At 40.5% G+C, this 27,850-nt stretch overlaps 3 protein-coding genes and 5 non-coding genes across 21 annotated transcripts in view; 7 read left to right on the forward strand and 1 right to left on the reverse strand.

Annotated features, from left to right (window-relative positions):
* The window catches only part of LOC121889112, a 122,355-nt gene extending 113,916 nt beyond the window's left edge, over positions 1-8,439 (forward strand). For 3 of the 6 annotated variants that reach the window (XM_042400822.1, XM_042400820.1, XM_042400817.1), the window contains 7 exons: positions 6,485-6,549; positions 6,971-7,055; positions 7,146-7,302; positions 7,468-7,517; positions 7,616-7,744; positions 7,827-7,986; positions 8,079-8,439. In XM_042400822.1, the coding sequence (XP_042256756.1) occupies positions 7,021-7,055; positions 7,146-7,302; positions 7,468-7,517; positions 7,616-7,744; positions 7,827-7,986; positions 8,079-8,279 (732 nt within the window). In that variant the 5' untranslated portion in view covers positions 6,485-6,549; positions 6,971-7,020 and the 3' untranslated portion in view covers positions 8,280-8,439. Of the gene's footprint in view, positions 1-5,825; positions 5,911-6,484; positions 6,550-6,970; positions 7,056-7,145; positions 7,303-7,467; positions 7,518-7,615; positions 7,745-7,826; positions 7,987-8,078 lie in introns of those variants that run through there. The other 3 variants (XM_042400823.1, XM_042400818.1, XM_042400819.1) reach the window with 3 other exon arrangements.
* On the reverse strand, positions 2,620-27,797 carry dthd1 (death domain containing 1). Of its 5 annotated transcripts, XM_042400812.1 has the most exons (13): positions 27,336-27,797; positions 26,275-26,349; positions 23,321-23,433; positions 22,527-22,965; positions 20,306-20,804; positions 19,344-19,674; positions 10,307-10,486; positions 9,503-9,789; positions 8,825-8,983; positions 5,609-5,898; positions 4,092-4,342; positions 3,945-4,002; positions 2,620-3,688 (listed from the first exon to the last, which is right to left on the reverse strand). In XM_042400812.1, the coding sequence occupies exons 4-13, from the start codon at positions 22,957-22,959 to the stop codon at positions 3,381-3,383; spliced, it is 2,796 nt and encodes a 931-aa protein (XP_042256746.1). In that variant the 5' UTR covers positions 22,960-22,965; positions 23,321-23,433; positions 26,275-26,349; positions 27,336-27,797; the 3' UTR covers positions 2,620-3,380. The 5 variants fall into 5 exon arrangements, with proteins under 5 accessions (XP_042256746.1, XP_042256747.1, XP_042256749.1 ...); XM_042400813.1 differs by having other exon boundaries at positions 9,503-9,768; positions 22,527-23,433; XM_042400814.1 differs by lacking the exons at positions 2,620-3,688; positions 3,945-4,002 and having other exon boundaries at positions 4,015-4,342; positions 22,527-23,433.
* Positions 12,535-12,608, forward strand: trnan-guu. Its single transcript has one exon. It is a non-coding gene; the product is annotated as a tRNA-Asn (tRNA).
* On the forward strand, positions 14,735-14,808 carry trnan-guu. Its single transcript has one exon. It is a non-coding gene; the product is annotated as a tRNA-Asn (tRNA).
* trnan-guu lies at positions 15,664-15,737 on the forward strand. Its single transcript has one exon. It is a non-coding gene; the product is annotated as a tRNA-Asn (tRNA).
* On the forward strand, positions 16,591-16,664 carry trnan-guu. The gene has a single exon. It is a non-coding gene; the product is annotated as a tRNA-Asn (tRNA).
* On the forward strand, positions 17,520-17,593 carry trnan-guu. The gene has a single exon. It is a non-coding gene; the product is annotated as a tRNA-Asn (tRNA).
* arap2 (ArfGAP with RhoGAP domain, ankyrin repeat and PH domain 2) overlaps positions 25,450-27,850 on the forward strand; it is a 137,596-nt gene continuing 135,195 nt past the window's right edge. Inside the window, exons 1-2 of one of the 5 annotated variants that reach the window (XM_042400807.1) lie at positions 25,450-25,581; positions 27,160-27,205. The gene's annotated coding sequence lies outside the window, so the exon portion shown is untranslated. Of the gene's footprint in view, positions 25,582-25,640; positions 25,813-27,043; positions 27,068-27,159; positions 27,206-27,850 lie in introns of those variants that run through there. The other 4 variants (XM_042400809.1, XM_042400810.1, XM_042400808.1 and 1 more) reach the window with 4 other exon arrangements.

Here is a 27,850-nt window from a genome sequence, read left to right on the forward strand (position 1 = left end):
TTTGGAAACATAGATTGCAGGCCACCATTGAGAATTATTCAGAGCAGTCCTTTTGGGTTTGTATCATCTTCAGGCTTAATAAATGATCTGAGCTGAATTTGTTCATCACCTTAGCTGTCAGAACTTTGGCCTTCTCAATTACTGAGGCATTGGACTCAGATTGTGCACAGAAAGCCACACTGAACGAACTGCACAGGTGCCCGTAGGCATCCAGATGGTGTCCGAGGCTCTGAGTAAGCATGTCGATGGCAACATTGAAAGTCTCTACCTGAAACTTGCCTCCATCAAGCTCAATATCCTGCTCTCCAGTCTCATCAGCAAAGGTCTTGTATCTCTTTCTGCGATAGCTGTCATGTCTGTAAGTCTGGCTGAAGCCACTCAGAGCGGCCCTCTCAAAACTGTCAAAAAGGTCTCTCTGTGCAGCCACAAGATTACACAATGATACACAATGAGTGCCATAACTGCAGTATAATATCAAGGGCTACGTATATCACTTTGCTGCAAAATAGCATTAGCTGCTTGAAATCTTAATAGAGTATCCCAAAACTTGGCCATGAACGCCATCTCCAACTTCTCCAATTGCGCACAGAGTGCAGCTGCTTCAGACCTTGTGTCCCTTTTTTCTGTGTCATCCATGGACAAAGTCCTAAGCCTCTCTTGTATCCTTTGGTAATTTTGCCACAGTGCTTTCATTGAGTCAGCATGGCAGCTCCCGTGTGTAGTGGGGAGATTTAAGAGTTTGATTGATGCACACATTGGAATCTCCAAATATTATGCCCCAGCGATGCATGGAGGCAGAGGTGAACGTATATAGAGACTGCAACAAGTCAAATAATTGCAAACTACATTGCTACAGTCTTCAATACTGTTGACTCTGACCAGATTTAAAGAATGGGCAGCACAAGGGACATAGTGAATCAATGGATTCCTCTTCTTTAGATTTGCCTGCAATCCGTTGTATTTTCCATATTACTCACATTGTCATACGATTGTCCATGGCAGTTTGCCAAATCTAGTCCAAGATCATGCACCATTGAGACAGCACAGTCTGCTAAGCTTTCCCCTGTGTGACTAGTGATGGGCTCAATCCTAGAAAGCGTTCCACTAGGTGGCTCGTTTTACTCACAAATCTGAAAATAAAGGTGAACTAGTCTACATGTGATAAATCAGAGGTGGAGACGACTATTAACAAAGAAATACTTTGTATTGTGCAATTCCTATGTAATTGCTTGTTTAGTTTTCTCTCCCATAAGTTCTATGAATTCTTCACAAATTGTTGAGGATAAATATGAAACACTGCCCCTACCCATCTGTCCAAAATTTCTCATATGCTCTGCCAAGAACAGGTCAAATTGTGACTGGGTCAGTTACAGCTTCAAACTAAGCCTCACCCTGATCTCTTCAGGAGGCTGTAGCTGACCCTCCATGATGCTAGCAGGCAGCGAAGGTGACACCATTTGCCATTGGCCCTCTTCTTTAGCAGCTGTCTGCTCCTCCTCCTCACCTGCCAACAGTAGCCCCGGTGGTACAGCATTAGCAGTGCTGCTAACTGTCTGTTCCTCATCACCACCTCCATGGTGGGCTTGTGAGCCTCTGCAATGTTGTTATTCTCATTGTTCATTTTGTTTTTGAAAAAAACTGGAAATGTGAGGAACTTAATGTAAGATATATGCTTCCCTTGCTGCCTTTTCTTAGCTTTCGTTTAGCTGCTTCACTTAATGTTGATCCACATTGCGTGGTTGTCAAGATCATGCACAGATTGACCTTATCGTGACCTCACCTGTGACATGTCTCCAGTTCACAAACTTTAATAGCACCCTCTATACTCCAGTCTATACTCATTAATCTAATGGGAATGGACAATTGTAGCCCACACAAGCTTCTTTTTCTTGAAAAATGACGATAATAGGTTTAACAATATTATATCTGTAATAAATAGGGGCGGAGGCCTATAAACTACTCAAAACAGTTTTTTACATTCATGTAAGGAATCTCACTTGTCCCAGTTAAGACCTAACAATAAAACATATTTAAAGGAGCATACAAGTGATACACCAAAAAAAATATTACATGGAGTGCTCAGTCTCTAGATAAACTGAGGGGATAAATACTCACTTAAAAGGTATCATGATCATTCTTTCTTGTGTCAAAGTGAATGTTTAGGCTATTCCTTCAGTTTTTCAGTAGGCCTTTTGGGACTCTGTTATTGACATGAATGACTATGTGACAAGAAATGTAGCGTTAATAACAGCGACTTCACGCAGCAGTTCTGGCTTAGGGGCCCCCTGAGCCTTTGGGCCCATGGGCCTGTACCCGGTAGGCCCGTTTAGTTGTCCACCTTGTGCTCCAATCAGTTACCATCAACAGAAGCTGTCAAGTCTTAAAGATCCGGTGTCACAGAGCTGAAAAGAGGTCACAGCTCAGTGTCAGCGATTGTTTATGCAGAGAAAAGAGATGGCTGACTAGTCTGGTAAATCACCCACCTGTCTGCGGAGACGAACTGCAAAATAAAGTGAGAGTATGAAGGCACTGTCGGAGATTAATGGTTGCAAAATTTTCAGATTTCAAATGTGAAAACACACACATTTTAAAGTGTGTGTTTGGGTATCAGCTACACAACGTACATGCAAACTAGTCATGTGTACAACTATCTCAACACTTTTATTTATTTTTTTGATATCAAAGTTAACTTGTGTGTGTGGAGCCAGATTGTTAAAACATTTATTGCATTATTACACATAATGTGAGGTAGGTGTTAAACACAAATGGTTACACTAAATATACTTTCTAAACACGATGAAACAAATAATAATACTTAAAATACCATTAATTACTCCTAATTAATTTACCTTTAATTTGCCCTGGTTTTAAAAAAAAAAACAAACAAACATGAAAACCAACCCCCTAATTTTCCCCTTAATTAGAAAATTAAGGCATTTTAACATATACAAATTAAGTGGTAGTTTTCATGGTTTTTGTTCCATTTTAAGAGTGTTTTACTCCTTAAAAACCCATTAATAAATACCTTCATTTCATCATTATTAATGGGTACATTAATGAGATTTTAAGGTAAAAAAAAAAATTATGGAATTCAGATTCAGTGTGAATACTTGCCCTTGATTGTCTGAATGTCTCTCTCATTGTCTTATGTAATGATCTACAGCTATTTTTGCTTCAAATATGTCCAAATAAATGTTATTATACAATATATTGTTACCAACATACAGTAAATTGACCCATGTCTAGAAGAGAGCACAGAATCTCACAGTCCAATGCTGACCCCTTGTGGAAACACTGCCAGTAACTCTTACAGCAGACACACATGATCTGACCCTGGCTGATTAAAAAAAAGCGGTGTGAATTCTATTTTTCAAGCTTCCTTATTTCAATAAGCCCTGCCTGGTGGCTGCAGCCTGTCGTAGCAGCAGCTCTCGGGCCAGATCTGGCCTTCCGCTCTTGGCCAAACAGTGGGCCAGCTGAGAGGCCTTGGGTTGGTGTGAAGCAGCAGGCAGCCCCCTCTTCCACATGGCCAGGACGTGGAAGGCCTGGGTGGACAGGCTGTCCCCAGCCCGGAGCTTCACCAGCTGGGTGGCGCTGCGACGAAGGCGCAGGGAGAGCACAAGCAGGGCTATTTCCTCCTCTGAAAGCTTACCGGACAGCCAGAGAAGAAGAGAGTCTGACAGGGAATCTGCAGGGGCAAGAGGTAAAGGATAGAGGTGAAGGTTCGTCTTCTGGTGAAGTGAATACGATGCTTTTTATGTTTTCAACATCAACAACAGCTTGTCTGGCATAACTAAAGAAACAAATGAGAATTTAAATGTTAGATTTGACAATAAAGGCACAAAAGCTACATAAATCTTAACTTTTTCAACATAAAGTAAATAAATCTGAACTGAAACTGTAGGATGACTGTGACAGTAGTGTAAATGAGGAGTCCAACCCACCTGTCTCCTCACACAACTTAACCCTCGCCGTGATGGGCCGATTAATGCGTCTCACTTTCTGAAATGACACATTGAAATGTCAGAATATTCTTTTATTGTGACAGTCAAAGTATGATGTGAGTGCTTCTACTCTGACGTCTGCGGCACCTTGGGCAAAGTCAGAGACAGCTTACAGACAGGATCCCCCAGGAGCTTCGGGTCCATTGGGACAGCTTTGTCAACTCGCCACTCCAGCTGACCTCTGGTGACCTTGTAAAACATGACCGTGCCCTTGTAGTGAGGGGAGCTATAGTTGCCGAACGGGTCCACTTCAGATAGATGAAGGAAAAGGTGATTCTTCCGCTGACTGTGAAAGGTGATCCGCTCACTTAGGACATCATGTTGGTTGGTTTGAGTTCCTATTGAAAAACATGAATATTGATAATTTTGTGATTTGTTATTCATTAGTGAATATTTAACACAAGACTTTTTCTTTGTAAGTATTTTGTGAACATGGTCACAAAATGGTTGTAATTAAAATAACATTCCGTCATAAATTTTTTGCCAGCGTGTTGTTGGAACAGGTGTTCAACAGGTTGGATATTTCTTTCTATACAACCATCAATGAAACAATAAGGACGACAGTAGAGTAAACACACCTGAGAACATACAAGCTTTCTGCTGGCTGCCTGTGCAAACATATAATTCATTCACTTTATTATATGGTCTGCGGTATCCAGTTATGTGGTGACACGCAGGAAGAAGACAAACCTGAATTTTTGACCGCGGGCTGGTATTCCCCAACAGCAACAGCAACAGTTTTATTACTGTTTGTGCTGCCGCTGTGTACAACCAGTGTTGTTTGCTTTATGCATTCAAAAATTAAGTGAAGATTATACCATAGCTTTTTTGAGCCAAAGTTTACTGATTTTTGCAAAGTAAATTTTGGTGTATTGTATACGGACAAAGAGGAACCTGCTAATAGATTAACTCTGAGGTGGAAGAGGAAGTATTCTGTGAAAATGCTATTCATGTTTTTGCCACTTTCCTTCCGTATGGAGGCCAGGGTGCAGGTTCAGCAGCAGCAGCATATGCTCAGAGACACTACCAAACATGGCCATCTTTGCATACAATGTCTGTCATTAAGCAACTATCAATTTTAGTAGGAAAAATAGAGAGGCCTAGTGCTTACTCAGTTTCACATGCAATAAGTCCATGGAACTTGGTGCAAGTATTGGTTAAAACGAAGACTGGTTTTGACCACAGGGTCTTAATCGGCAGGAAACAGTGAGACATGTTGCTTGAGGCTAGGATTTTCAAAGGGTAGTGTCAGGCTTGAGTACCAATCAATTTACAAAAGATGAAATAATGTGGCAGAAAAGTGAGTGTTTCAGTCAGAGGACCACCGTCAGCACAACTTACACACCATGTAGTTCTAGAGACTGCAGTAAATAGGCAATGATAATGAATACATAGACAATACATATATATGCACGGCTTAGAGGTGATGAACCACAACAGTCCTGGTTTGAATCCAGCTGGGGACCTTTGTTGCATCTCTATCTCATTTGCTGTCACACAAAATACCCCCCAAAAAAATGTCTGTAAGTTGTGCTGAATTCATTTTTTTGTCAGGGTGTGGCCATAATATGGAACTTTTTCAATAATTCAACCTCACACTCTACCTGTAGAGGTGATGTTTCCACTAAAACGGAGGAGAAGCTGGTCTCCTTCGCACATGCAGATCTCTGAAGAGGTCTCCAGGAGGCCGCTGTATCCCTGCGCCTGCAGTTTGGACATTTCCCAGCTGAGGTCTCTGCTGGGCAGGGCAGCCACCAGGACTGTGTGGGGCTCGTCTTGTCGGCACCGGAGGACGACGGTGACAGCGTGGCAGCGGACCGATTCCTCCAGCTCCTCTGCCAGGGAAGTGAGATGGCAAGGCTGCACGGGGGAGAGGAGACGAACCACCAGCAGTCTGAGGAGAGGAGTGAGAGAGGCAAACTGAAGAAGTTGAGCTCAGAGGAGAGATTAGATTGTTGTTGAACAGAGGGAGGAAGGGATTATCATGGGGCTGATACAGACTTAATATACTTAAAACAGAATTAAGAACTCATATTACCTACTGTACTGTACATATATTATTCCCCATTGCAGCTGTTTTAGATAAGAAAGTCGAAGAGACTTACGAGAGGGAAATAATGAGAATCCATCCTTATAAAAGGGACGGTTCACAATTTAAAAGTAGATCTAACATTCATAATTAATTTTTTAAACCAGTGGCTAAATCAGAAAGCTAATCAAAGCAACCAGATATACTGAAAATGTCAAATATGTTTCTTTTTTCTTTGTCTGTTACTTGTCTAGAGATTACTTAACATTCTTACCGTTAACCTGTGCTTATGTTCTGACACAGAAATGTTAAAGCCAGGAATTCATGGCATTTACACTCCCCTTTAGCCATACTGCCTTTCTTAAATCCCTTATGTAAAGAAAAGCTGGCTGTAAGTCTGGTTATTAGTTAGAGCGTTCCGCATTTCATTTCTTATCTCGCTGCTCCTTAGACGTGAACATGAAAGGCATGTACTTGTAACAGGAAAATCCTGGAGTGGTGGAGCAAAAAAGAGTGGTGAGTAAAAAAACTTGAATTTAACTTAACAGTACTTATGTCGTTTCTATGTCTTTAACTAATAGTAATGCTGTGATAAAGATGATGAATGTTTTTTCCCAAAGAAGTGCGATTTCCGTGAGGTGACACGGAAATCGCACTTCTTTGTTTGTCTAACAAACTAAGACAGAAACAAGGTGTTAAAATATGCTGTCATAAACTGCGCCAAATTAAAACTGAACTGAACTGTGCAGTTAGGAAAAATATGTGGGAAGTACTCCTAACCCCAACTTAATGGAGGATATATTGAAAAATGACTGAACACCAAAAAAACCCGACAAAAAGCTAATGAAATTGTTGTCCTTGTTCTACACAAAAAAACAAGAAGGACTGTATAAAAATCTGTTACAAAGGGGTCACATAAATGTGTTTTCTACTCTAGCATCTCCAGAGCTACAGTTGTTTCTGCAGGGTCTCACATCAAACACCCTCATGTTGAGTTTCCCACCACAGCTAATTGTCCGCAAGTGAGTAAAAAAGAAAAGTTATCTTTAAATATGTAAATATGCAAGTCTTCATTCTCTAATTTTCTCCCTCTCCTCTCTGTCTATGACCAGGGGGAATGTTTTCTACATCCTGTACGTGGTTGGAGGACTTCTGATGACAGTGACGGCTGGTAGTTGGTGTGTGGATGCGGCACAGCACCCTGCTAACCTGCTGCGCCTGTCAAACACACTCATCAGGCTCATGGGCCACAGACATCAAAAACATGTTGTGAGGAACCTGTAAAAGCATGTTGGACTGATGTGAAATCATGAAAATGTTTTAAAAAATGAATTAGTTGATCTGCATTTGAGAGCACAAAACATACTATAAGATTTAATACCTCAAAAGAAAACATAATTGCTGTTTTGAAAGGTTTTTTTCTGTATCTTGCAGGCTAAGTCCATAGCGAAACGAAAACTGAAAAGGCTGTACTTCACTGAGAGGTGTTAGAGCTACACATCACTACTTTTTAGTTTCATTTCTGCAAATTCCATCCCTCTCTGCATCAACTATAGTTCACTGTGTTCTGCATGTGTTCCAGTCTTAAAAGTCTCTTTGATATGACAACAACACAGCAAGGATCTCATATTTTTATGAGATTATTGCAGTTTCCTGAGGCCCCCGAGAAGAAAACTCTCCTAGAGTCTGCTAACTGCATCTCATCAAAAAGGTACGTGATCAAATAGAAACCGTTTTGCTTTCAGTTCTTTTAATCACTGATGCCTGAGAGCATTTTACTGTTCTTTGGTCAGGTGCAGGATTTATTACATCCTCCTTTCCAGTGCGAGCTGGCAACACATTCTGACGCTTTGCATGAGAGGCGATGGCGGCGAGCTGAAAACCTACAATCCTTCCAATCGGCTACAGTGGCTGGTCGGCTTCAGCGGCGAGGCACAGGCACGAGGAGATGTGGTAAGAGACTTTGGCATTACAGCACAACTCATGCATGTGTAGTGCATTATTTCAGGTCTTCTTTTAATACTATACTATGTGTTTTTTTTCAGATTTTACTGCTAGTGAGCAGACAAACTGGACAAATCAGCTCTGGATCAGACTCAAGTGATGCTACAAATGAGCGTTACCCTACATATTTGACCCTGGGGTTGTCTGCGCTGTCTGTAATCCTGTTTTGGATGTTTCTGCCCCCTATTGCAGTTTGCTCTGTGATCTGTTTGGGCTGGAAGCTGCAGCAACACATACATTGAGTACATTTAAATTTGAGCCAACTTATTACTTACTTATTACCAATCGAACAGTTTGACTTTTTTAGTTCCATTGGGGAGTCAGTAACTGTCTTGAGGACAATAAATGCTGGATGGCTTACAAACTTCTCCAGCTGAATGACAATAAATCTTTCTAAAATGAGAACACCTCTGTCTTTTTCTGACCTGCAGCAAAGCATCCAGCCTTTGATCTCTGCTCGTCTAAATGACTGTAACTCTTAATGTTTTGACCCCCAGCATCCAACTTGTCCAGAACTCTGCAGCAAGGCTTCTAAGAAGATCAGAAAACCACATCATTTTACAATTTTCCTCGCCTCCCTGCAGTGGTTTCTTGTTAGATTTTTTTTTTTTTTACAATGCATCATTATTATTCTATTTCTGTCTTCTTTGAAGTGACTGTCGCGTTTAAAGGACCACATAGACATAGCTGAACCTGTTATTCTCAATTATCTCGTCAAATATTCTGATCAGTCGTTTGAATTTGCACATTTTTTATTTTAAAAAGAGAAAAACATTATGTTGCAAACCTGTCAAAGCTCTCTGTCAGCTCAAAGGACACCAGTCCATTACGCTGATTCCTGATGGTGACTTTCTCCAAGACGCTCCACAGTTTGTCCCTTGAGCCCAGAACAATCAGCAGCTCGGTAGACGTCTCTTTAGAGGACTGCACAGAGGAGCCCAGCATCCTGAAAGACACATTAAAAACAGAATATTCTTATGAAAAATTGTTAAACTTTTATTATGTTGTTATTCCAGACTAAAATGACTTGATAAGAGATTTTCTTCACTGAACAATGCATGTATGAAATAATAATCTGCAAAATAATTAGGGACTATAGCTGTCAGATAAATATAGATACTGTAGATAAATGGAAATACTTAAGTACAAGTACGTCAAAACTGCACTTAAGTACAGTACTGGAGTAAATGTACATAGTTCAGGAATTCAAGATCAAGAAACTTTATCGTCTGTCACATAGTAACAGAAACTCCTCTTTGACATAGCTCAATCTAAGACAAAGGTAGACAAATGTATCAATAACAAAGCACAAACAGTAAAAATATCACAGTAAAATACGTTATGAATTGGTTACATTCCACCACTGTTGTAGTTGTAGTCTCCTAAATTTAGCCACAGATGCTCTGACTTGTATTATCATTACTTTCCTTTAAGACAAGCATCAAGAGGCTTCATCTTACAGTACCTCATTCTGTGGGAAGAAGCTTGATCCCACACTGCATTACCACTGACAGGCCAAGTGTGGTGATGCTCTGTCTCCTCCCTTTGCCCCCTGGTGTCCCTCTTCTTGTCAGGGTTTGGGGGACAAGGAAGGGTGAGTGTGAGGGGTCTTCTCAGTGGTTGAGAGGACGGGTGAGTGAGGTAGAGCAGCGGGCTGGTAGACACCACCGAGTGATAGGCATCACTTCTGGACTTGACTGCTGCCAAGAGGACAGCATCTACTGGCTGGATCTGAGGCAGACAAGGAAACAGCTGTTCTGCATTATATAGGCAGCAGTTTAGACAGAGATGTTGTGTGATGTGAAAATATACTTTTTTCCACACTTTTGTTTTGCTGACAGCGTGCTGTTGTATCAAAGAGAGCCGAGTGGAGTGGGAGCTGTTGGTTTTTAGTGTATGATCAAGCAACAAACTGCTGTGGTGAAGTTAGTTCGCAGATGATTGGTCTCAGAAGTGAAATCAAATATCAACCGCAGCTATTAATTTTTCTACCTCACAGTAAATATCTGTGAAAACTCAGGTCTGCGAATTTTAAGCAGTCTGTTTCTCCCTCTCTCTTTTGCTTTTTATGCATCTTTTCCCCTTAATATGGCTTTGTTTTTATCCCATTTGTTGGAAATGATTTCAATATTTCGTACACTGAGTCATTTTTCAAACGGCTGATCTCCAATTTGCAAAGATGTGTTACCTCCCCAAAACCCAGTGATTACTTCTAAGCAATGTTTGAATACAAGGTAAGACTGTGAGTAATGAAATCATTTTCTCTTACCATGGACTGTGCCATTATGGGAGCAGTGAAAGATCCTGGGAGGTAGTTAAGGCAGATGCGAGGATCCATGGGGAGTTTATGTGACAAACCCCGTCTGGGAACTGTGTAACTTTCTCTCTTTAGACAGGAAACCACGGCAAACAGGCCCAGAGAGTACACCCTCACCTCTGCAAATGAGCCCTGAGGGAAAACAAAAACATAAATGAATTGAATTGTTTTAGCCAAAGTATTTGAATCATTTATAAACACATAAACAAAAGAGTTTCTGGCAAAAAGCAATATCCTCACTGCAATCTGGTTTTAGGTCAGGACATAGTACATTTGCAGCAGTCTCAGTTATTAATGACGCTATTGCTTCCATTGATAAGAGACAACATTGCACAGTTAAAATGCGATGTAAAAAAAACAGTGAAAAATTAAATGAAAAAAAACAAAACAAGTTATAACCTTCTCCAGAAAGCACACAAATTAAATACAAAATATAGATAAAATTATCCTACAAACAATAGATTTAAATGTTTTGGAAAAAGGTGCTTCATACAAATATATAGATATTATGAACCTTCGTACTCACATTGATAACCTTGTAAATAAGTATAAGTTTTTATTTCAGTTATAGGAATGCTTTCCCTTTGCAGCCAGAAAAATGCTATATTCAGTCCACATTTTTGTCTTGTGTGGAATGAGAGGAAAATAATAAGCAGCTATAGGTCTTGTATGCAAATTTATTAGCGCATTTGTCTGTTAACCAAAATGTTGATGGTTAAAATATTGTTGTATGTCATTACAACTATATTATAGCGTGTTATGATCCATTTTTCAATTTTTTACTTCATCTTCGCTGCATTGACAATGGCTACCGTAGTTTGTTTTAAAATGGTTACAGCGATAATGTCACTCTCGGAAGAGAAGTTCCTCGTATGACGCCAATCGGGAACACGATTTTTTTTACAGTACTTTGTTAGCTGTTGTACCACGAAACCTCTTGACTTTCTTCTACATTGTAAATTTCTCAAAGAACTCTTTTCCTTCAATATATTATGATTGAAATTTCTAAGATATTGCCCTTCTACAGGTAAACAGCGATGCAGGTGGTTGGGGATTGAAAATTGAAGGCACACCCCCTCTGTGACAGAACAGGGCAGTCTCTGTGGTGCAATCGGTTAGCGCGTTCGGCTGTTAACCGAAAGGTTGGTGGTTCAAGCCCACCCAGGGACGTAGGTTCTTGTGTTTAGATAACAAGCTAACGTCATGTTAAGGGTTAGAGAACGCTGTATGTAAAATATCACATTGTGGGCAGGTTGATGATGCTTTGTTAGCTTGTTGAACCACAAATCGGGACGTCTTGACTTTATGCTACATTGTAAATTTCTCAAAGTACTCCTTTCCTTCAATATGTCACGATTCAGATTTCTTCTGTGATATTGCCCTTCTACAAGTAAACAGCGATGCAGGTGGTTGGGGATTGAAAATTGAAGGCACACCCCCTCTGTGACAGAACAGAGCAGTCTCTGTGGTGCAATCGGTTAGCGCGTTCGGCTGTTAACCGAAAGGTTGGTGGTTCAAGCCCACCCAGGGACGTAGGTTCTTGTGTTTAGATAACAAGCTAACGTCATGTTAAGGGTTAGAGAACGCTGTATGTAAAATATCACATTGTGGGCAGGTTGATGATGCTTTGTTAGCTTGTTGAACCACAAATCGGGACGTCTTGACTTTATGCTACATTGTAAATTTCTCAAAGTACTCCTTTCCTTCAATATGTCACGATTCAGATTTCTTCTGTGATATTGCCCTTCTACAGGTAAACAGCGATACAGGTGGGTGGGGATTGAAAATCGAAGCCACGCCCCCTCTGACAAAACAGAGCAGTCTCTGTGGCGCAATCGGTTAGCGCGTTCGGCTGTTAACCGAAAGGTTGGTGGTTCAAGCCCACCCAGGGACGTAGGTTCTTGTGTTTAGATAACAAGCTAACGTCATGTTAAGGGTTAGAAAACGCTGTATGTAAAATTTCACATTGTGGGCAGGTTGATGATGCTTTGTTAGCTTGTTGAACTACAAATCGGGACGTCTTGACTTTCTGCTACATTGTAAATTTCTCAAAGTACGCCTTTTCTTCAATATGCCATGATTCAAATTTCTGTGATATTGCCCTACTACAGGTAAACAGCGAAGCAGGTGGGTGGGGATTGAAAATTGAACCCACACCCCCTCTGTGACAAAGCAGAGCAGTCTCTGTGGCGCAATCGGTTAGCGCGTTCGGCTGTTAACCGAAAGGTTGGTGGTTCGAGCCCACCCAGGGACGTAGGGTCTTGTGATAACATAACCGGCTGACATCATGCTAAGGGTTAGAGAACACTATAGCTAAAATATCACATCATGGGCAGGCTGATGATGCTTTGTTAGCTTGTTGAACCACAAATCGGGACGTCTTGACTTTATGCTACATTGTAAATTTCTCAAAGTACTCCTTTCCTTCAATATGTCACGATTCAGATTTCTTCTGTGATATTGCCCTTCTACAGTTAAACAGCGATACAGGTGGGTGGGGATTGAAAATCGAAGCCACGCCCCCTCTGACAAAACAGAGCAGTCTCTGTGGCGCAATCGGTTAGCGCGTTCGGCTGTTAACCGAAAGGTTGGTGGTTCAAGCCCACCCAGGGACGTAGGTTCTTGTGTTTAGATAACAAGCTAACGTCATGTTAAGGGTTAGAAAACGCTGTATGTAAAATTTCACATTGTGGGCAGGTTGATGATGCTTTGTTAGCTTGTTGAACTACAAATCGGGACGTCTTGACTTTCTGCTACATTGTAAATTTCTCAAAGTACGCCTTTTCTTCAATATGCCATGATTCAAATTTCTGTGATATTGCCCTACTACAGGTAAACAGCGAAGCAGGTGGGTGGGGATTGAAAATTGAAGCCACACCCCCTCTGTGACAAAGCAGAGCAGTCTCTGTGGCGCAATCGGTTAGCGCGTTCGGCTGTTAACCGAAAGGTTGGTGGTTCGAGCCCACCCAGGGAAGTAGGGTCTTGTGTTAACATAACCGGCTGACATCATGCTAAGGGTTAGAGAACACTATAGCTAAAATATCACATCATGGGCAGGCTGATGATTAAAATGTCATGGCATGTCCTTCTAGCTATGTTATACTCCATTTATTAATTGTTTACTTCATATTCACTCCCTAGACAATGGCTACTGTGGTTTGTTAAGAAATGGCTACCAAGAGTAATCGCACCATATGGTTGTCATACTAAGGAGAGAACTTCCTCGTATGGTAGATGCAAATCGGGAACGCCATTCTGTTTACAATGCTTTGTTAGCTTGTTGAACCACAAATCGGGACGTCTTGACTTTCTGCTACATTGTAAATTTCTCAAAGAACTCCTTTTCTTCAATATGCCACGATTCAAATTTCTGTGATATTGCTCTTCTACAGGTAAACAGCTATGCAGGTGGGTGGGGATTGAAAATCGAAGCCACGCCCCCTCTGACAAAACAGAGCAGTCTCTGTGGCGCAATCGGTTAGCGCGTTCGGCTGTTAACCGAAAGGTTGGTGGTTCGAGCCCACACAGGGACGTAGGTTCTTGCGTTAACATAACTGGCTGACATCATGCTAAGGGTGAGGGAACACTATAGCTAAAATATCACATCATGGGCAGGCTGATGATTAAGATGTCATGGCATGTCCTTCCAGCTATGTTATACTCCATTTATTAATTGTTTACTTCATATTCACTCCCTAGACAATGGCTACTGTGGTTTGTTAAGAAATGGCTACCAAGAGTAATCGCACCATATGGTTGTCATACTAAGGAGAGAAGTTCCTCGTATGGTAGATGCAAATCGGGAACGCTATTCTGTTTACAATGCTTTGTTAGCTTGTTGAATCACAAATCGGGACGTCTTGACTCTCTGCTACATTGTAAATTTCTCAAAGAACTCCTTTTCTTCAATATGCCACAATTCAAATTTCTGTGATATTGCCCTTCTACAGGTAAACAGCTATGCAGTTGGGTGGGGATTGAAAATCGAAGCCACGCCCCCTCTGTGACAAAACAGAGCAGTCTCTGTGGCGCAATCGGTTAGCGCGTTCGGCTGTTAACCGAAAGGTTGGTGGTTCAAGCCCACCCAGGGACGTAGGTTCTTGTGTTTAGATAACAAGCTAACGTCATGTTAAGGGTTAGAGAACGCTGTATGTAAAATATCACATTGTGGGCAGGTTGATGATGCTTTGTTAGCTTGTTGAACCACAAATCGGGACGTCTTGACTTTATGCTACATTGTAAATTTCTCAAAGTACTCCTTTCCTTCAATATGTCACGATTCAGATTTCTTCTGTGATATTGCCCTTCTACAGGTAAACAGCGATACAGGTGGGTGGGGATTGAAAATCGAAGCCACGCCCCCTCTGACAAAACAGAGCAGTCTCTGTGGCGCAATCGGTTAGCGCGTTCGGCTGTTAACCGAAAGGTTGGTGGTTCGAGCCCACCCAGGGACGTAGGGTCTTGTGTTAACATAACTAGCTAATATCATGTTAAGGGTTACAGAAAGCTATAGCTGAAATATCACATTGTGGGCAGGCTGATGATTAAAATGTCATGGCATGTCCTTCCAGCTATGTTATCACTTGTTATAATCCATTTATTAATTGTTTACTTCATATTCACTCCCTAGACAATGGCTACTGTGGTTTGTTAAGAAATGGCTACCAAGAGTAATCGCACCGATATGGTTGTCATACTAAGGAGAGAAGTTCCTCGTATGGTAGATGCCAATCAGGAACACCATTCTGTTTACAATGCTTTGTCAGGTTTTTGAACCACAAATAGGGATGTCTTGACTCTCTGCTACATTGTAAATTTCTCAAAGTACGCCTTTTCTTCAATATGCCATGATTCAAATTTGTGTGATATTGCCATTCTACAGGTAAACAGAGATGCAGGTGGGTGGGGATTGAAAATCGAAGCCACGCCCCCTCTGTGACAAAACAGAGCAGTCTCTGTGGCGCAATCGGTTAGCGCGTTCGGCTGTTAACCGAAAGGTTGGTGGTTCAAGCCCACCCAGGGACGTAGGTTCTTGTGTTTAGATAACAAGCAAAGGTCATGTTAAGGGTTAGAGAACGCCGTATGTAAAATATCACATTGTGGGCAGGTTGATGATGCTTTGGTAGCTTGTTGAACCACAAATCGGGACGTCTTGACTTTATGCTACATTGTAAATTTCTCAAAGTACGCCTTTCCTTCAATATAACATGATTCAAATTTCTGTGATATTGCCCTTCCACAGGTAAACAGCGATACAGGTGGGTGGGGATTGAAAATCGAAGCCACGCCCCCTCTGACAAAACAGAGCAGTCTCTGTGGCGCAATCGGTTAGCGCGTTCGGCTGTTAACCGAAAGGTTGGTGGTTCGAGCCCACCCAGGGACGTAGGTTCTTGTGTTAACATAACCAGCTAACGTCATGTTAAGGGTTAGAGAAAGCTATAGCTAAAATATCACATTGTGGGCAGGCTGATGATTGGCATGGCATGTCCTTCCAGCTATGTTATAATTTGGTATAATCCATTTATTAATTGTTTACTTCATATTCACTCCCTAGACAATGGCTACTGTGGTTTGTTAAGAAATGGCTACCAAGAGTAATCGCACCAACATGGTTGTCATACTAAGGAGAGAAGTTCCTCGTATGGTAGATGCCAATCAGGAACGCCATTCTGTTTACAATGCTTTGTTAGCTTGTTGAACCACAAATCGGGACGTCTTGACTCTCTGCTACATTGTAAATTTCTCAAAGTACGCCTTTTCTTCAATATGCCACGATTCAAATTTCTGTGATATTGCCCTTCTACAGGTAAACAGCTATGCAGGTGGGTGGGGATTGAAAATCGAAGCCACGCCCCCTCTGTGACAAAACAGAGCAGTCTCTGTGGCGCAATCGGTTAGCGCGTTCGGCTGTTAACCGAAAGGTTGGTGGTTCAAGCCCACCCAGGGATGTAGGTTCTTGTGTTTAGATAACAAGCTAACGTCATGTTAAGGGTTAGAGAACGCCGTATGTAAAATATCACATTGTGGGCAGGTTGATGATGCTTTGTTAGCTTGTTGAACCACAAATCGGGACGTCTTGACTTTATGCTACATTGTAAATTTCTCAAAGTACTCCTTTCCTTCAATATGTCACGATTCAGATTTCTTCTGTGATATTGCCCTTCTACAGGTAAACAGCGATACAGGTGGGTGGGGATTGAAAATCGAAGCCACGCCCCCTCTGACAAAACAGAGCAGTCTCTGTGGCGCAATCGGTTAGCGCGTTCGGCTGTTAACCGAAAGGTTGGTGGTTCGAGCCCACCCAGGGACGTAGGGTCTTGTGTTAACATAACTAGCTAATATCATGTTAAGGGTTACAGAAAGCTATAGCTGAAATATCACATTGTGGGCAGGCTGATGATTAAAATGTCATGGCATGTCCTTCCAGCTATGTTATCACTTGTTATAATCCATTTATTAATTGTTTACTTCATATTCACTCCCTAGACAATGGCTACTGTGGTTTGTTAAGAAATGGCTACCAAGAGTAATCGCACCGATATGGTTGTCATACTAAGGAGAGAAGTTCCTCGTATGGTAGATGCCAATCAGGAACACCATTCTGTTTACAATGCTTTGTCAGGTTTTTGAACCACAAATAGGGATGTCTTGACTCTCTGCTACATTGTAAATTTCTCAAAGTACGCCTTTTCTTCAATATGCCATGATTCAAATTTGTGTGATATTGCCCTTCTACAGGTAAACAGAGATGCAGGTGGGTGGGGATTGAAAATCGAAGCCACGCCCCCTCTGTGACAAAACAGAGCAGTCTCTGTGGCGCAATCGGTTAGCGCGTTCGGCTGTTAACCGAAAGGTTGGTGGTTCAAGCCCACCCAGGGACGTAGGTTCTTGTCTTTAGATAACAAGCAAAGGTCATGTTAAGGGTTAGAGAACGCCGTATGTAAAATATCACATTGTGGGCAGGTTGATGATGCTTTGTTAGCTTGTTGAACCACAAATCGGGACGTCTTGACTTTATGCTACATTGTAAATTTCTCAGAGTACGCCTTTCCTTCAATATAACATGATTCAAATTTCTGTGATATTGCCCTTCTACAGGTAAACAGCGATACAGGTGGGTGGGGATTGAAAATCGAAGCCACGCCCCCTCTGACAAAACAGAGCAGTCTCTGTGGCGCAATCGGTTAGCGCGTTCGGCTGTTAACCGAAAGGTTGGTGGTTCGAGCCCACCCAGGGACGTAGGTTCTTGTGTTAACATAACCAGCTAACGTCATGTTAAGGGTTAGAGAAAGCTATAGCTAAAATATCACATCGTGGGCAGGCTGATGATTGGCATGGCATGTCCTTCCAGCTATGTTATAATTTGGTATAATCCATTTATTAATTGTTTACTTCATATTCACTCCCTAGACAATGGCTACTGTGGTTTGTTAAGAAATGGCTACCAAGAGTAATCGCACCATATGGTTGTCATACTAAGGAAAGAAGTTCCTCGTATGGTAGATGCAAATCGGGAACGCTATTCTGTTTACAATGCTTTGTTAGCTTGTTGAACCACAAATCGGGACGTCTTGACTCTCTGCTACATTGTAAATTTCTCAAAGAACTCCTTTTCTTCAATATGCCACAATTCAAATTTCTGTGATATTGCTCTTCTACAGGTAAACAGCTATGCAGGTGGGTGGGGACTGAAAATCGAAGCCACGCCCCCTCTGTGACAAAACAGAGCAGTCTCTGTGGCGCAATCGGTTAGCGCGTTCGGCTGTTAACCGAAAGGTTGGTGGTTCGAGCCCACCCAGGGATGTAGGTTCTTGTGTTAACATAACCAGCTAACGTCATGTTAAGGGTTAGAGAAAGCTATAGCTAAAATATCACATTGTGGGCAGGCTGATGATTGGCATGGCATGTCCTTCCAGCTATGTTATACTCCATTTATTAATTGTTTACTTCATATTCACTCCCTAGACAATGGCTACTGTGGTTTGTTAAGAAATGGCTACCAAGAGTAATAGTATGGTTGTCATACTAAGGAGAGAAGTTCCTCGTATGGTAGATGCCAATCAGGAACGCCATTCTGTTTACAATGCTTTGTTAGCTTGTTGAATCACAAATCGGGACGTCTTGACTTTCTGCTACATTTTAAATTTCTCAAAGAACTCCTTTCCTTCAATATGCCATGATTCAAATTTGTGTGATATTGCCCTTCTACAGGTAAACAGCGATGCAGGTGGGTGGGGATTGAAAATCGAAGTCACGTCCCTTCTGTGACAAAACAGAGCAGTCTCTGTGGCGCAATCGGTTAGCGCGTTCGGCTGTTAACCGAAAGGTTGGTGGTTCAAGCCCACCCAGGGACGTAGGTTCTTGTCTTTAGATAACAAGCAAAGGTCATGTTAAGGGTTAGAGAACGCCGTATGTAAAATATCACATTGTGGGCAGGCTGATGATTAAAATGTCATGGCATGACCTTCCACCTATGTTATAGCCTGCTATAATCCATTTATTAATTGTTTACTGTGCTGGATTATGGTGAAATCTAACCCCAACTCTAACTCTAACTCTAACCCTAACCCTGCACATGTATGCATCTGTCTTCTTAATAATTAACTCATAAAATCCATTCAAAAAACTGCCTTTAGATCAGGCATTCAAACCCCACACCAAGACATGATTTATGATGAATGTAAGTGTTTCCAATAGTCAAGCTATCTACATTAGGCCTCTCAGAGTCTGTTATTGTGCTATGTGTAAATATTTTATGTGAATATATGTTAACAATTCAACAATGACATTTTGGTCAGGTCTTTCTTGTTGAAGACATAATGTATCTGAGGACACTTCCCAGTTAAACAAAGGTTAAATAAAGAAAATAAGGCATACTGAAGAGAATGCATACATATAATAAATGGAAGCATTTTTATAGTTAATGGCTTCCCTCTAGTCAATGTCTTTTTTACTCCCAAATATTCATTTGATTTATAAAGAACTTTACCCTCTGCCTTCCATACGTGCCCTCTGTTGTTACAGGAGTGATGTAGCTCGCCCTCCTCTCCCCATCGACTACCTTGACGGCGACATCCCTGTAGCTGCCACGGTAACGTGTGCAATAAGGCAGAACCACAGTCACAGGGAAGCGGACGTTGGCGCTGTGTTGAACCTTGACCCTGACCACTCTGCTGACCAGCTCCTCAGAGCCAGTCACCATCAGGCAGCTCAAGGTGTCAGCCACCTCACACCTCAGGACTTCAGCGACACCCATAGGTGCTCTGATAAAGCATACTTCTGGTACGTCTGATTGACCATCCTCCAGGTGACCAGTGAGCCTAGAAATAATTTAAAACCATACATAAACATATATACTATATTTGTGCACAGATTTCTGTCAAAAAGTGAGACCATCTTAACAATATCTGAAATTCTGCAATGTGCACATTTCCATATCAGCTTCTCCCAGACTTGGCTTCTCCATTCCATCACAATTTTCCAGATTTGTTCAGCTGTTGGGCAAATGTGGGCTTTGACCTGACAGTGTTGACTGTATGAAATAGCCCGTTACTTGGAGGCCAGGGGGTCAAAACGCATGCACCTTGTGATAAATCGTGCAGAGAGTTTACTTCTGTATCAGTGAGCAGGAGAAATGAGGGGAAGGAATCAAATCATGTTCAGACTCACAAGCTGGCCTCATGCAAGATAAAGAGTGAGAAGCTGAAAAGTTTTTCGTTTTTTTTTTTTGCAGGGGAAAGGAATCACCGAAGTCTTAAAAATACATTATATAAAAAAGTATTTCTGTCATTATATGTGGTTATATCAACATCTAGAATATTTCCATTTTAAAGAAAGATGCACCCATAAAAAACATGAGGTGTGGATTAGAACAAATGGGGAAATATTAAATATTATTGTTATTTTAAGAGGTTAATTGTATCAAAAGGATGATAATTTTAGTCAACTTACCCTACTGTGATCCATTCATTGTTTGTCTCCTCTTTGCTCTTGTCATCTATCCTTTTTGTGTCTTTCTTTGTCTTCTCCAGGAAATCTGTGTGACTCTCTAGCAAAACATTACCACTCTCTTGACCTTTGACCTCTTGTCTTTGCCCAGTCTTTGCTTCATCACTGCAGACAAAACTGTCAAAGTTGGAGTCTGATGTTAGGTCAGTGTCTGGTGATGGCCTTATAAGGCTTTGATCACCTTCATCTTCAATATCCTGTTTACACCCCGAGTCAGATTCGTGGGAGTTGAGGTGATTTTTGCCATCTTCTGGGTATTTACTTTCCTCAAGTGCTGCATCCATGGCTAAGGTCTCTTCTGCGCATATTTGGAGGATTTCGCCATCCAGCTTGGTTATGACTGTGTTCAGTTTGTCCATAATGTTCTCTACGTCCTCACTAATACTCCGAAAAGTATCGCCAAAGAAGTCTGAGCAAAGTGTGACTTTACTTTCTGTTTTATCTAGACAAAACAGACATATAGAACATATCACAACTATAAAAAAAAAGTTTTACTTGGGAAACTGCAATTTTTGAGTGCTAATTTATATTCTTCATCTACTCTCTAAAGCAATTGCTGATTCACAACATTGTTGTTGATTTTATACACTAATAAACAATTTATAATGAAGTCAATTATGTTTCATACTTTACTGTTCACAGGGCATTTACTTTACAAATACATTTTTAAATAAAATCCTTCTCTTCAACTTCTTTCAGTGTGTACACTGAAACTGCCCAGAGTTAGATGAGAAGTTTAATACCATTCTCTGCAATGGTTTCACCTGCAAATTTTCAGTTGTGAGCATACTTACATTTTATTTAAAAAATCATCACCTTAGAAGTATAAGGTTCTATCTGACATTTTTGGCAAAAATTAGTTATTCATGAAAGTATTCTTTGACAAGTTATTAACATTTTGTGTAGGTTTATTTTTTTGATCTCTGAATTATTGGCCCTAAAATTTGAGAAAAGAAAATCAATCTCAAATTTAGTGCTATAAGGTTCAATCTGCAAAGCATCAATAGGTGCTCAGAATGTAAATAGGAGGACCAATCAGGTTCTGTCTCTTGTATGTGACCCTACTGCTCTGTGACAGGGTTAAAGGAACTGAAAATATCATGAAATATTGCTCAATCTTAAGGTTTGAGACCTCCAAATTGATAATTTTATCAAAATAATGATGTGTGACATTGATACAAACACCGAGTTAAAGACAGGTTTTTTTTTTAATCTTGTCTGAACTCAGTGAGAAGCAGATTTTTACCATGCTAGTCAGCTAGCTTGCTGAGTTTAATTACAGTTAGCACAGTTGTTACCAATAATTACAATTATTATCAGTGACTTAAGTTACTTTGACTACTTCAAAAATGAGCAATGAAAGCCAAAATGTTAATATGTAAGAATATGAGATACATTCAGGCTACTAGCTGCTAGTTGCTGATGCTAACACTAATTACCTGCTGCTAACTGGATTTGTGTCTTTAACATTACTACTCGAGTCCTGCAGCAGACACAGTGATGACAGAGAAACACTCAGAGCTTAGCCCCTGACAGAGACCCCAGTTTGTCAAAGAAGTAAAAAAAAAAGTAAAGTAAATTTACTTTAGGTTCTGAATTGAAGAGCAATAGACAGAGATGGCAGCAAAAAAACAAACAAAAAAGCAGAGCAAGGAAAGGAAATATCAGCAAATGAATGGAGAAACACTTTAAAAAAAGTTTTTTTTCTAATTGTCTGGAATTTTTTTGTTGCTAAAACTTTATGAACTGTATTATCAGTTAAATTTTGTGTATTAAAACAAAATAAGACCTCTGTGAAGCCTTGGCAGACAGAACCTTATAGTCCTAAACAAAGTTCTCTTACAGAGTTCTCAGAGTTCTATCTGAAAATCACCTGATCAAGAAAACCCCATTTAAAAATGTGATAGGATTTTGATATATTTATATATATATATATATATGATATATTTAGAGTACATTATGGGTGTCTATTATTTTGACAAATGAAAGCGAACTGCACTGTATCAGTTTTCCTTACTAGAATGTAAAAACTTTGAACCTAAATAACTCAAAACCACTCAGAATGAAGATAGATCTTTATAATCCTAAGGCGTTGAAATGTTCTAGTTCCTTTGAGCTTCTAAAAAAGCAGAGAAAGACATGCATTAGACACATCAACTCCCACCTGTTGTAGATGGATGTTGCACATCGACGCCCCCTGGTGGAGACTTGTTGAGGATGCAGGCACACTCTCTGAAAGCTTCTCTCCATGCTGTCACTCTGTTTGAATGAAAAACACTCAACTCCCTCAGCACTGCAAGAACTTTCTTCTTGCACTCTTTCTCCTCCTGTTCTTCATCAGCGCTCCTTCCTCTCTCCGTCCCTTCACTCTCTGTCTCCTTCCTTGCTGGACTGCATATCCCTTCATCACTCCCTGTCTCTGTCTCCTCTCCTGTGCGTCTCCGTCCACTCACTGCTCCATTATAATGATCTCTGGAGAGTCTGACAGCTTCAAGCCCCCGGACAGTTTCAGTCAACATGTTGAGGAGACTGTCTTCCCTACTTCCTCCATGAGGACACTCATCTATCTGTTTATTCAGGTGCAGATTATTATCCATGCTGAGCTGAAAAAGCCAATCAGATCAGGGTCAGAAGAGTTTAATCTGGCTTGTTTTCTGCCCCATTTTCAGTCCATCTTGCATATGGCGAAATATATTCACTCCTTCCACAAAAATTTAGTGAATAATATCAAATATTCATTAGAATTGCACTGCATTCCCCTGTGTGCCTCCTTTTTTTAGAATTCTTCGCCGTGTCCTTGGCATTGAGTGTTACTGTGCACAGCTATCCTAGTTTACAGGAGCCAATGCTGTATTTATATGGCTGCCAGCAGTAAAACATGTTGCCAAGACGACCCCTGGAGGCGTGGCAGGGAGGGACAAAAGAGGAGCCATACAGAAAAAAAAAAAAAAGACTCACAGGAAGACAAAGTGCTGTCCTCCAGACGTCTCATCACTCTCCTCTATTCTCTCTGTCACTCATTTTACAGCTGGTCACACAGGAGAAGACGTCAGATCTGCAGCTGCAACCACCTGAATCATTCAAAAACACAGCTGGCAGTTATTCAGTGATGAATCACAGTGTATTTGATTTTTTTTGAAGATGAGAAATGTTTCTTGTTTTGATGGATTATGTAGTTGGTAGTAAAACACTTTGGTTGAATGTCTTCTTTTGTCTTTGTTACAGCAAAACATTTTCAGTCATTGTCAGACAACCGCAGCAGGTGTAACTAATGACATTAACAATGTGTCCCATAAGCCTTGACAATGTGACACTGTGACACTGACACTGAAGCATTGAAATGAATTCAGCCATCATTAATTTGATCATTTAGACCTGTGCTGCTCCTACTGTGACATGTCAAAATGTGTTCTGTGGAAAAAGGCCCGTTTTCGCTCTGACATCACAGTCACAGCAGCCTAGAAGCCGCAGCGCTCTGTCACCATCATGTGGCTGATTCTGCACACTGTGCTCTGTGTTTTTATTTTTTTTTATTATTTTATAATTAGTAATAATGTACATTTGTTAAGGACAAGGCACAACATGAATAGATGAGATATTAAAAAAAGAATATTTTTCAATGTGAAATATTATACTAATGATAGTAGTTAATTTATACTTTCTGTTTTTAAATGTAATTTGCAGGTATTTAACAGTTAATATCTGCAGTTAATATATATGCAGTTTGGTACAAATTATAAGAAAAAAAGGGCAAAAGTGTTATGTTGTCATTATAATTGGCTTCCTAGTAGTTAATTAGCACCTTAAATTAGACTCTTAACAATTTAACTGACAGAAAATACTTAGTTTGTATTAGTATTGGCATATTAGATTCTTTCTTAAAATTCTTTAATGAGTCCATTTCCCATATACTAGCAAATAACATAACGTTTTAAAGAAATGTCCTAAGAATGAACAGTTACATAGCAGCTTCTTTTAGGAGATTGTTGAAAAAAGAAAAAGAAACTACATATGAAACTACAAGTCAACCAACTCGGGTTTCCCCCCCTGTTTTTCTTATAAATTGCACCCATCTCTCTGTAAATGTCCTAAGAAATTAACTGTTTAATACCTGCAAATGACTCAAATCAGTATAAAATTAAGGGACCTGTAAAATACCCAGATGTATTATGTTTTTGTCTGACATTTTGTATGTTTTTATACCCTGGTGCTAAGAAATTATATTTCATTTTAACTGAAAATAGCTGAAATAAACTTGCACTTGAAGTTCAAATGGAAAATAACTTCTACTGTAGGATGACATCTTCATATCAACTGAAAAGTTAAAAAAAGTCATGATATTACGTTTTCTGTAGTCTTTTGTAAAGTGTGCTCTTATTTATTGATGATATTTATTTTTAAAACCTATTATTATTAGCAGTAGTAGTAGTAATAGTAGTGGTAGTAGCAGCAGTTGTAGTGGTACATCAGTAATAAGTGGTAGTCAATGAATCACCTGTCATAAAACAATAAAGCCTATTATAGTGTTTGACCTGTCCTTTTACTTTCTGTTTTAATTAATGTTATATTATGTGTATATTTGTGCATCAATATCAGTAAAATGCCAGGTGTGGAGCACAAACCCCTTTTCTTAATCACCAGTAGCATACAATTCAGTGTTTTACTGCATGTAATAATTTAATCAAATAAGTGATGATGGATGAACATAATGACAGAAAATGTGCTCTTATTCCTCAGGACTCGCCTCAATAAGTGTGCCAGGCAGTCTGCTGCATTCCTGCCTGAGCTGAATATGTAGCCTGGAACCTCTAGATCAAGCTGGGACATGTAAGTGTTCCCAGAAAACACATCACAAGTGCACATCTGCAAACACAAGCACACTTCGTTTTTCTTTCTTTTTAAACTCTGGGAACAGGCATTGTGAGGTCAAAGACCTGCTGAGTGTTATTGGTAACTTGCAACAAGATCCATCAGAACATTAATATTTTTACAATCTGGAGTGTTTAGCATGTAGTGAAGCACACACACTTCACTCCTGGCTCTGTGCTGAAATGGGCGTGGAGTTACTCTCAGCGCTTGAACAGACAGGGAACGGAAACAGACCAGTTGAGAATGTGAAACAGCCAGCGGAGACTGTGAGCGGCAAAATATGACAGAAACTGGACCCGGCAGAGGTGTGCGGATGATGCCTGAGGTCTGCTACTGTCCTTAACCTGAAGGTAAGCCCTGCTAACCTCCAGCCCGCACGCACGTTAGCGTGTTACGTCATTTATTTATCAAAAGCCGCGTAAAGTGGGCACGAGACTGAAACAAACTGGTTACTTTGTCACGCGTCAAATTTAGGATTGTTTACAGGTGATTTTAGTAGTGATTTCTATCATCTATCAGTAATTTAGGCGTGTTAAAATAAGTATTACAAGAAGGTGAAGGAAGCTGCGTCACTCAGACTTGTAAGTGGCTTCTATTACATTACATTCATAGTTGTGTAATACTTTTTTTTCCCCCTGTGAGTGTAAAAACACATATGAGCACATCTCCACACATGTGCTAGCTGATACCAATCAGCTCAGCACAGTATGTGGTTTGTGATAACTTTATAAATCTCTATTATCTCCACTTCTAAGTGACATTCTTCATTAAATATGTGAGAGGAATCCTCACAACTCCAACCAACCAACCAACAATTTTGAAGTTGAACCCACTGTTGAGTGGTATTTCAATTGCTCATACATGCGCAGGTATTTTTTTTTTCCCCTTCAAACCAGGAAGGGGGACACAAATTGGACTTTGTACAAAGTTGCCTGGCTGAGTGTGATGAGCAGAAGTATGAGGTTAGGTGTGTGTGTGTGTTGTTGTGCATGCGTGCATGGGCGTGCATGCTGTGACTCACTCCTTGCACTGTTTAACCATACCTGTGGTGTTGTAGAAGGCCACTTGGCTGGGTGTAACGCAGACACACACACCTCTCCTGTGCTTACAGCCGCACTCTAATATAGACATAATAGAAATGAGGATACAATAACTTGAGTGCTTTGATCAGTTGTTGTCCAATTGTATGCCGGTGAGTAGTGTATTTGTATCTGCATGTCTGCAGACAAAGTGTTCCATATATATATATTCTCACGTCTGTGTGTTGCTGTTTATCTTATGAAGTTCTCTATTTGCTCTCTGCTATTGATCTAGATACTCTATGGGCTTTGACAGCGGGCAGTAGCTGTGGATCGTAATTCCTATATCCAGCCCTTAATAATGTTTGCTGAATGTGTGCGTTCCGTTTTGTGTTTTGTGTGCAGTTTGTTTGAGTGGGTGTATAAACGCTAAAAGGCTGAGATGTGGAGCAGGCCAGGTCAAATGTGCCAGCAAGCACTGGCGTGTGCCTGTGCTGGCTGTGAGCCAATACAGGTCCGTGCATGTTAAGGCTGCAACACACAGCTGGGCTGGTCTGATAGACTCTATAGACATTTATTATGAGGACTTAATACTGACATTTTGTCCCTGCATGCTCAGTGCTAAAAAAAGCAATGCAATATAACAGCTGTAATGTGTGTTCTCACAAGATCTAAAAGGTCTCTGAACACTTATGAGCCCAATGATGATTTTGTGCATGGATACGGCTCCTTTTTGCAAAACAATTTTTGAGCAACAATATTTCAGAGCAGAAGAGATGCTGTTCTTGTTTATTCTGTGAGCTACTTGAATACTGTGGTAAAGCAATCAAATATATACACAAGCACATGCTGCAAGACCGTGTTTACTTGAAAGCAGAAGTAACACTTCATGTCCCCTATGTGCTGTAGGTTTGTAACTCAAAAGAGGAGAAGTGGACATGACAAGATGTTGATGGTAATGTATTTTCCTGTTGGTGTATGAGTGAGGGGTAGATAGATAGAAAGAAAGCGAGAGCACAATTCTGCAAGACAATTCATCACTGCTGTAAAAAAGATGGTGTGAAAGCATCAGGAAACAGACTTACAGAACGTTGCTTATTGTATGTTGTCAGGCAGTGAGCTGCGATGTAAAGGTTGGATTTTAAAACTGTGCTGCGGGTAAGTGCTGCAAAAAAAAAGAAGAAAATGGGGTTTGAACAAAGATGTCAGTTTGCACATCAATTGTGTGCCTTTCTGTTGGGATTCACTTGTTGTGTTATTTGATTCAAATGTCAGATATGAAGGAAAGTAACCAAAACCTGACCATAGAGCCACTGTATGATGGTGGTATACTATTTCCTCATAGCTATTTCCTGCTGTTTCATCCAGGAGTGTTGCAAATTTTAGTCTGGGTATGTTGGCTGGCATGTTTTTTCACTTGTTGAATGTAGTTAAGAGTTAAGTTAAAGGAATAATTTCACATTTTAGGAAATTCTCTTATTTGATTTCTTGTTAAGAGTTCAATGAGAAGATTGATTTTACTCTCGTGTGTGTACGGTAAATATGAAGGTACAGCCAGGAGTTGTTAGCTTAACTTAAAATTCACCTACTAGCACCACTA

Source organism: Thunnus maccoyii, chromosome 22 (assembly GCF_910596095.1).
Source record: "Thunnus maccoyii chromosome 22, fThuMac1.1, whole genome shotgun sequence".
Classification (NCBI taxonomy): domain Eukaryota; kingdom Metazoa; phylum Chordata; class Actinopteri; order Scombriformes; family Scombridae; genus Thunnus; species Thunnus maccoyii.